The 8,910-nt window shown below is 36.4% G+C and overlaps 1 protein-coding gene across 1 annotated transcript in view; it reads right to left on the reverse strand.

Annotated features, from left to right (window-relative positions):
• Nucleotides 1–10: 10 nt before the first annotated feature.
• Nucleotides 11–8,910, reverse strand: part of sfrp5 (secreted frizzled-related protein 5) — a 13,521-nt gene continuing 4,621 nt past the window's right edge. Inside the window, exons 2-3 of the mRNA XM_014034589.1 lie at nt 6,221–6,298; nt 11–1,405 (exon numbers count right to left, since the gene is read on the reverse strand). Of these exons, the coding sequence (XP_013890043.1) occupies nt 1,068–1,405; nt 6,221–6,298 (416 nt within the window). The 3' untranslated portion in view covers nt 11–1,067. The remainder of the gene's footprint in view (nt 1,406–6,220; nt 6,299–8,910) is intronic.

Consider the following 8,910-nt stretch of genomic DNA (forward strand, 5'->3'; position numbering starts at 1 on the left):
TCTTAAAGAGTTATTCTTTATAAAAATTTCAAATATATTTTATTTACTTTTTGAAAAACATATCTATTTCAGCAACAGAACTACTTACAGGTTATTGGATTAGATGATTATGTCATTGGTAAATCTTTGTATTTCACTGCTGCAGCAACAGAGTATTTATAGGCGTTTGTACGTTTGTATGTGTGATTTCTGCTTTCTTACCATAGAAGTTTAACTGAAGCAAATTTAAGATTTTAAGTACAGAAAACAAATCACTTGGAAACTGATTGTGGAAAAAACAAGTTCCAGAACCAGCTCAACAATGTTGGTTCTGTTCAGAGTCTCTGTCTCTTTCATTCGGTTTCTTTCTCTTAATGCATCACTTTTATTCCAGGAAGACATCTTCTCTACTTCAGCTTCCATCTCTCTTCAACTCAAGATGAAAAAAAAATCTTGGACTGCAAAAAGGTTTTACAACATCAAAGGAAGCATCATCCAGTCTATATTCAATCAGATTTCTTTCTCAGCGATACAAAACAGGAAATACAGTTTTCCTAATCATCTATTCATCTGAATTACCTACCTTTTTACAATATAAAGGATGAAATCAGGTGAATAATGTGATGCTTTTCTGTGCCAGTGACCCATTTTACTTAAGTATATTCCCATTTTTTTTTACAATTTTCCCCTCCATTTTCCTTCAAGTTGACTAAAATTGTTGCACAATATTTCTTTCATTCATAACGTTGTTGTATTATTTATAAAGTAAGATATAGTTTAACTGATTCTGCCTTTTCAAAATAAGAAAGCAAAGACAGTATTCAGTTTAAAGGGTTTGATCAACATTTCTTTTTCTTTATGGAAAATAAAACTAATCATCGTGATTGTTGATGTGAGGGAGTTGCAGCCAAAAGAACGCCCTGATTCAAGTTTAAACTGATTAAAACCCGCACAACCCTGCTGCACTTCAAAGAAGAAATGATAGATACCAGATTTTGCACGGATCTTGGGGTTAAAGATAAATGATTAAAGCAGGGTGGGATGTGGGAGAAACTGTGAATCCTAMAAGAGCCGCTCGCTGCAGCTTTCTAGGTAGACGGTGGGAAGACCGTGTGATAGGTGGGACACTTGTTGGATTTCATGTTCTTGATGGCAAATTTGAGCTCCTTGCTCTTTTTGTCCCACTTGTGAATGGACATGAGCAGCAGCTGCTGGTCCACTTTGCGGCCCATGATGAGGAAGTTGGAGCCCAGGTTCTCCAGCTGAGAGCACGGACAGTTGGCCCCGTTCTTAATGTACAGGGTCAGCTTCTTTAAGTCCTTCTTCCTGAGCATGCCCTGTTTCAAAACCTTCTTCTTCTTTTGTGCTGCAATCAGCTTCCTGTCGCCCTTTTCCTTTTTGACCTCTTTGATTTTCATCTTTATGGCTGTAAGAGAGGGAAAAACAAACAAATAAAAAAATACTTGGATTATTTTCACACAACAATCCTGTGAGTGGATCATTTTAAATCTTTCAATCCATTTGAACTTCAAATCRGAGGCTTTTGCAAGTCTCAAAATCATTGCAAACTTTTCCCTTTGCAATAAGCATGTGGTCTGTTTTTTAATGATCTGGCAAGACCCACTGACACTTTACTTTGTATATTTTGCACACTAGCAATCAGAAGGCTGGCCATTTTTGTCATGAGTTTCCAAAATAAAATAAAATAAAATCATGAAACTAACTTTTGCTTAAATAAGTAACAAAGGTTAGGTGAGTTGTTGTTGTTATTATTGGTTAGACTTATTTTCCCACACATTCTCTATCCCCTGAGAAGATGTTGGTGGTAAATCATTTAAATTGGTAAAGTCCAATTGATAAATAATGTGGCAGTCTGATTATTCTGGGTATCTTTAAATACAATAAATACATTTTTAAGTTGAGAATTTGTTTATGTGGTCTGAGTTTTTAAGTAAAATAACTAATCTTATTCTGGAATTTTACTCATTTCATATTGTGTAACTGTTAAAAAAAGTAAAAAAAAGAGCTTAATATTTTTGTGTGAATCTTTCTGGCTAAGAATATGTTTTCTTTATAGACAAACTATAAGAAAAAATGTTCATAAAWTTTTTTTACATCAATTGCCACAGTCACTTATTTTATACAGGACTGCAATCAAAAACAAGATGTCTTATTTTGATCTGAGCAGATTTGACAGAAATTGTGCTAAAATTTGGTGATAATACCTTATCTCACCTACATAACTGCAACAAAAGATCATGCAAAATCCCACGGGAGATTAGACACGTTCTCTTCAAGGTTTGACCAAAACAGCTACTTTGTTGTGAAAGACTGCAGGTAAGATACATTCGTTGAAGAAATGTTTGGCCTTTTAATAATTGTGAGAGATTAAAAGGGAACTGGTAAATGATTTCAGACATGAGTTTTTGGAGAAATTCCTCATAAGTCGGGCAAAGTTTCGGGATGTTTATGAAGCATCTTGTACCTGAGCCTTTTGGAAGATTACCATGTCACTTCTCTCCTGCTAACAAGCTGCATAAGTAACCGTCATTGCACTGTGATATAAATACTAAACATTTAAAAAGATCACATGTTCAACGAGGAATGTGTGCACTGATTAGCTCCTCGTTCACATCCTGACTCTCCAGGGTTGTTGTGGTGAGTGTGTGTTTACCTGCGTGTCTGAGAACGTGTGTTTTTATGAATGACTATATTCACGTGTGAGAATAAAACTGCCACCTTTCCYTTTTTTTCCCCCCTCCTTTTTTCCCCTTAAAAGGCCCACCCGTGTTCAGTCATATTTAGTTCTGAGTAATGTGGTGGGGCCCTTTTGTGCAGCCTGGCCAGCATCTTTGTGACAAGCTGTGCCCACYTCTTCAAACAAACTGGCTCTCTTCTGTGTGAGTGGAGAAAAAGAGAGCTGTCATTTTGAGGAGAAGCAAATTTTCTTCAGGCTACAGCATGGAAATCTCTTTCATCAACCAGGTTTACATGATATGCCAGGACAGACTAGCATCTTAACCCATTTTTTTGTAACTTGCTGTTGGATGGTATTGGGAAATCACACATCAAAACCCGACTGTAACCAAATACAACAAAGCTTTGAGGGTGAATGGCTTCCAAAACTGAATAGAGCAGCATTCACAAACCATGAGCTCAACTATGGACTAAAAGAATAACAATTTAGTTATTTTTGTCTTGATCTCTAATGTGTCTTGCCTTATCTTCATCTCCCTCAAGTCACATACATCTTGGTCATTAAAAATGTTGACTTGGCTGGCTGTACTTATAATTTTTCATTCATATGAAGTGAATAAATATGCCCTCTGATCCACAGAGCTGAAATCCTCTCATGTGAAAAAAACAAGTACATGCAATCCTGCAATTAACTAGAAAAAGAAAGTTTTTTTATTGATTTAACGCTGTGATTAATCATGGAAGATGAGCTTGTATCTTGGCCGTGGCGCAGAGTMTGAAGATGTTTTGTTGTTGCTGGATGAGAGGAGGTATTATTCATATGGGTCGTGCTCAGTGTATTGAAACCACTTTGAAGGCGTGGTTAGTCATGATAGATTATCAAAATTGCTGTCATCATCTTTACTTCAATGCCATGAATCAGAAGAAAGCAGGATATTTAAATAAAAACTCTGAGGAAAAGCAGAAAAATAGCTGATGGAAATTATTTGTATCATTGTTTGTGTTAGTGTTATTAGTGTTAGATCAAACCCTGTTTTCATCATGGGAGAAGAAGTGGAGGTGGTTGAGGAATATAAACACCTCGGTGTTCATCTGGACAACAGACTGGACTGGAGACTCAACATGGCAGCAGTCTACAAGAAAGGACAGAGCAGACTGGACTTCTTAAGGAAGCTGAGATCCTTCAATGTCTGCAGCAAGATGCTGCAGATCTTCTACAAGTCTGTTGTTGAGAGCATCATCTCTTCTGTAGATCTTCTACAAGTCTGTTGTTGAGAGCGTCATCTCTTCTGCCATCATCTGTTGGGGCAGCAGCATCAGAGCCAGGGACCTAGAAAGGCTAAACAACCTGATAAAGAAGGCTGGTTCTGTTCTGGGGACGACTGTGGAATCTCTGGAGATGATGGTGCAAAGAAGGATTTTACATAAAATCAAGAACTTTGTGAACAACCCTGACCATCCTCTTCATCAGARTGTCATAGAAAAACAAAGTGTCTTCAGTCGGAGGCTTCTTCAACTTCGCTGTAATACAGACCGCTACAGAAGATCTTTCCTGCCCACAGCCATCAGCATCTACAATKASTRTTTAGMTAAATGAGTTYCAACAACACCTAATTTCCCTCTGGGATCAATAAAGTATTTTTGAATTAAATTGAATTTGAATTTCCCCTATCAAGAGAAATAACAAAATAACTATAGATTTTATGTTCCTGACAAAAATGCAGTGTGGTGCTTAATGCTGAATGATTGTTGCTGAATAGCTGAAGAACCTGAATCTACCCTAGGTAAAAAAGTAACTGGAGTAGATGAAATTAGCACATAGTAAAATAAAGAGTTCCTTTGCTGAGTTAAGCAGCAAGAAGATAAAATAATCACAAAAAAGTGAAGTTAGCTGAAAAAAGCTCAAACTTTCAAAAGTAGCTAGAACACAAAAAACTGTTGAAATTAGCAGAAAACTACTGAAAGAAGAACAAAAAGCTTAAAATAGTAGAAAGCAGCTGAAAGAGAACAAAAAAATTAATTTAGAAGAAAAGGTCAGAATGATACCTAAAAAAGAAAAACGCTAAAATCAGCAAACACAAATGATGAAATTAGCACAAAGAAGTTAAAAAGCAGAACTACACCAAAAGGTAAAAAGTCCATTAAAGATTTATGACTACTCTGAAGGGGTTTAAGGATGTTGAAAACAGCTCCATTCATTTTTCAATGAGAAAAACATGGCTGAAAATCTAAATATCTCAAAAACTATAAAATGCTGATGTACAAAGGGAATGTCCTGAAGGAGGTGAATGTTTTCATATGTAAATTGTTGAAATAGCACYAAAAGTGCAGAACCAGACATGTGCTGAAAACCGTATGGAATAAAATGGGTCTCAACAGTGTGAATGCTTGATAAGCTTTCACAATATTATGCTTCCAGCCAAAATCTTTACAGGGGAGAAACAGGAACTTTGTGCTGAATAGAAGACCTAACATTATTACAGTGTTACCTTCAGCTTTCGTGCCAGAATTTTAAACTAAAATCATCTTTCATTCAGAAATGACAAAGTAATTTTGGTCAAACCTGGTAAATGACATATAAATAATCTCTAGAAAGAATGAAAAATGTGTTTGCTCTTGGATCAAGTATTGAGGATGTTAAAACCTTTTTTGTGTTGTCTAAGGTTGATTAGCAGTGACAAACCTATTGAAACAGGTCRGCCTACAAAAATAAATGAATTGTAAGTGAGAATTCAAAGATTAATTATTGAGTGTTTTGCTAAAGTCTGTCCAAACGATAATTAGAAATTTAGCTAACAGGCAGTGTTTACTTCCACAGTAAACTGCATGCAGTGTTCAGTGCTTTAAATACAAATTGTAAGTGTAGACAAACTATTGATGCTTACAAATTAAGCAAATGCAGCTGTTCACCCATTGATGTTTTGAYTTGAATTGATGTCTTTATTGTCATTGCACATGAGCACAACAAAATCACAACGCCCATCCAAGAGAGACAAAAAAACAAGGGGGGACAGGTGCCAGCGGCATGAAGGCGCTGCCTTCTATGCATTAGAAAAAAGAAGAATTGCCAACATGGGGATAGGTGAGGAATAAAAAAGAATGTCTCATGCTGTGTCCTCACAGGTCACAATATGAGGTTACAAAAAATAATAAATAAATAAAAACTCTGCAGAGCAAGAGCATCGGTAGGGGTTAGGGAAGGCGGGGGGTCAGCAAAGGCAGTGAGTTTTATTGTCACTGTGTTGCTTAGAAATAAGGCCCTCAGACCTAGGGTTAGGGATTAATTCAAGAACAATATATTGCTGATTCCATCAACATCAATAGAAAATTTGTCAAACAGAATGTTGATAATTTCTATGAACTCTGGTCCAGTCATATCGTCCAGCCCTAACTTACTAATTTACTGAAATTGATTTAACTAAATTGTCTACAGATGGCTTTACTCATATTTTTTCCTAACTTTTGGCTGAAACAAACCCTTAGTTACATCGTGTCCATGAAAATGTAGCCTTTATTTATTTGTTTGACCATTTCTGATACTTACCAAAGTCACTGGCACAGTAATGCTCCATGATGTTTTCTGCTTTCAGCTCGTTGTCACATGGAGGGCAAGCCTTCGACACTGAGGGGATAAAAAATGATATTTATTTTTTTCATCAGTTAAATGTAATCACCTTTTTTTACTGCTAATAAAACCAAATCATCTAACACCTAACATCTGAGCTGAAGTCATATTTAGCCAAGCACAGGCAGTCAGATTAAAGCTGTGGGTATGAAGCTGTTCAACTCGGAGCACTTTTGAGCCACATATTTGCAGCCCCCACCAGCTCCCCTTGTCAGACACGATTTGCTGCGGAGCAAATACTAAGTCCAGCGCAATGAGTGATGTTTGCCCTGCAATTAGACTGGAGAAAATGTTTTTATTCGCTCCGTTGTATATTTTTGGTGGTACAGGCGTGGTCTTGGCTGTGCAGGAAGGTAAACGCTGCGGCGGGAGCCACTGGGGCAGGGTGAAAAGTGATTTCAGCATGCTAGCTAGACACAGGCACCACTTAAGCCGCTCAGCAACCTCACATTGTGAAACAGCGAGGGGGGGACCAAAGCAACAAGTTCCTGTTTATTTGTAATTCCAAATTTATGGTCATGCACGCTTTGCTCAAGACCATGTTTAGCTTTAACCAAAGCCTTACTCTGACATGGGGCTTTGTGATTGTTGTTGCAGTGTATGCACACAGTGGAAGAAAAGCAAAGGCTCTATGTGGATCTTTCCTAATGCATTTAGTTCAATATGCTGTTTTCCATACATGCTACAGTGAAATCTACTTGAAAACATTAAGTAATCCTACACTGAAAACATAACTTGTAAGATTTACTTGAAAAAAAATCATCTAACAAATTTGCGCTAACGTTTGTTAAGTAAATTTAAATGCTACAAATTCATGTAATATTTACTCATCATTATCTAGTAAAAGTTATTAAGAATATAGTTAAAGGTTTGTAAATAAATCAGGTAAATTTTACTTAATTTGCTCAATTAAATCTTATAACGTATACTTGATCAAATTAAGTAAATTTACCAGATTTATTTACAAACCTTTAACTATATTCTTAATAACTTTTACTAGATGATGATGAGTAAATATTACATGAATTTGTAGCATTTAAATTTACTTAACCAACATTAGTGCAAATTGTTATGAGGATTTTTTTCAAGTAAATCTTACAAGTTCTTTATAACAGTGCATATGCATCTAGCACAATATTGTAGCATGACACCTCACAGCTACAGAGAGGTGTAGCTCTTGTTGTAGTTCAAGACTTTACCACCAGGTGGCAGTTTTGAAGAACCTTTATTGGATTCTTCTTCATGAACAAAACAGACATAGTGAAACTCACAGGTCTTATTGATGACTAGGCCTACCACTCTCACTTATGGTTACTTCTGCTGAACGGTTTATCACAAGTTAACAAATAATGAACACACAAATTAGAGGAACACAACAGACTAATTGCTGGAAGAACAATGTTAACCAATTCCCTAAAATGATTTAACAACGACAAACATGAATCCTACCCACAATCCTCCATTGCAGTCACATGACKAACAGCCAAACACAGRAGAATGCWACAARATGCATTCCCTGTTCCCTGACAACTAAATATCATTTACATTATGCCATCAAACTATTGCACACCAACACATGTGTTGAAGCAAAGGAAACCAGACAACTTATGTTTTATTTCGACCATGTTTTGTCCTCTCCTTGAAAAGTGAAGTAAGGGGAGCAGCAGCCTTTGTGTGCGCATGAACCCTCAGTTTTAGCCCAGAAGAGTAGAAGTTACTTAATATAGCCATGTTTATGTGCTGTCCAGAAAAAGTACTTAAATATTACTGGTAAAACAATATTAGCATTTACTTTTTTGTACAGTAATATTGATATATAATATAATTCATTTATGTACTGCACTAGGTATATGTATATTGTTATATATCATGAGTATAGTGTTTTTTGTTTTTTCTTTTACTTATCTTTCTTTATTCTATCTCACCCTGTTCTGTTTTGAGCTGCTGTATTGTGCAAATTTCCCCACTGTGGGATCAATAAAGTTTTATCTTATCTTATCTCTTATCTAATGTGTATTGTTTATTTAGTAAATTCTAGTAGTTTAGAAATTTTGATTTTTTTGTAAAATTTAAAAGAATAATTAAATAAATGTTACTACACCCAAAAATCATTTTTTTTTTCAGTGTAGATTTTCTCTAGAAAACATGATCTGTGAAGGTTTCAGGTTTTAAAAAAATGCACATAACCCTGTTCCGCACATGAAATAGCTTCTCACTAATCTAAAACACACTCGCACAATGAGCCAAGTGAGAGAACAAGTTATAATTTTAGAAAGGCAGAGAAAGACATGCTGGAGGAATCTTCCCCACACCACATATACAGTTCGCTCCGACAAGGAAGACAAATCTGATTTGAGCCGACTCGTCTGAAGGAAAACAGAGCTGACCTTTTGCTGAGTGGGGCCTTTTTTTAGCGTGACTGCTTCTATGAGAGCTACATTTTTCTGTCGTTCACTCACCGCGATATCTAAAATATGTTTTCCCTTAAGTGCTCCCTGCCCCCCACCCCCCCCATCCCAGTCTTCTGCTTACAAGCAAACACACACACACACACACACACACACACACACACACACACACACACACACACACACACACACACACACACA

This window comes from Austrofundulus limnaeus, unplaced genomic scaffold, assembly GCF_001266775.1.
Source record: "Austrofundulus limnaeus strain Quisiro unplaced genomic scaffold, Austrofundulus_limnaeus-1.0 Scaffold2179, whole genome shotgun sequence".
In the NCBI taxonomy this organism is placed as follows: domain Eukaryota; kingdom Metazoa; phylum Chordata; class Actinopteri; order Cyprinodontiformes; family Rivulidae; genus Austrofundulus; species Austrofundulus limnaeus.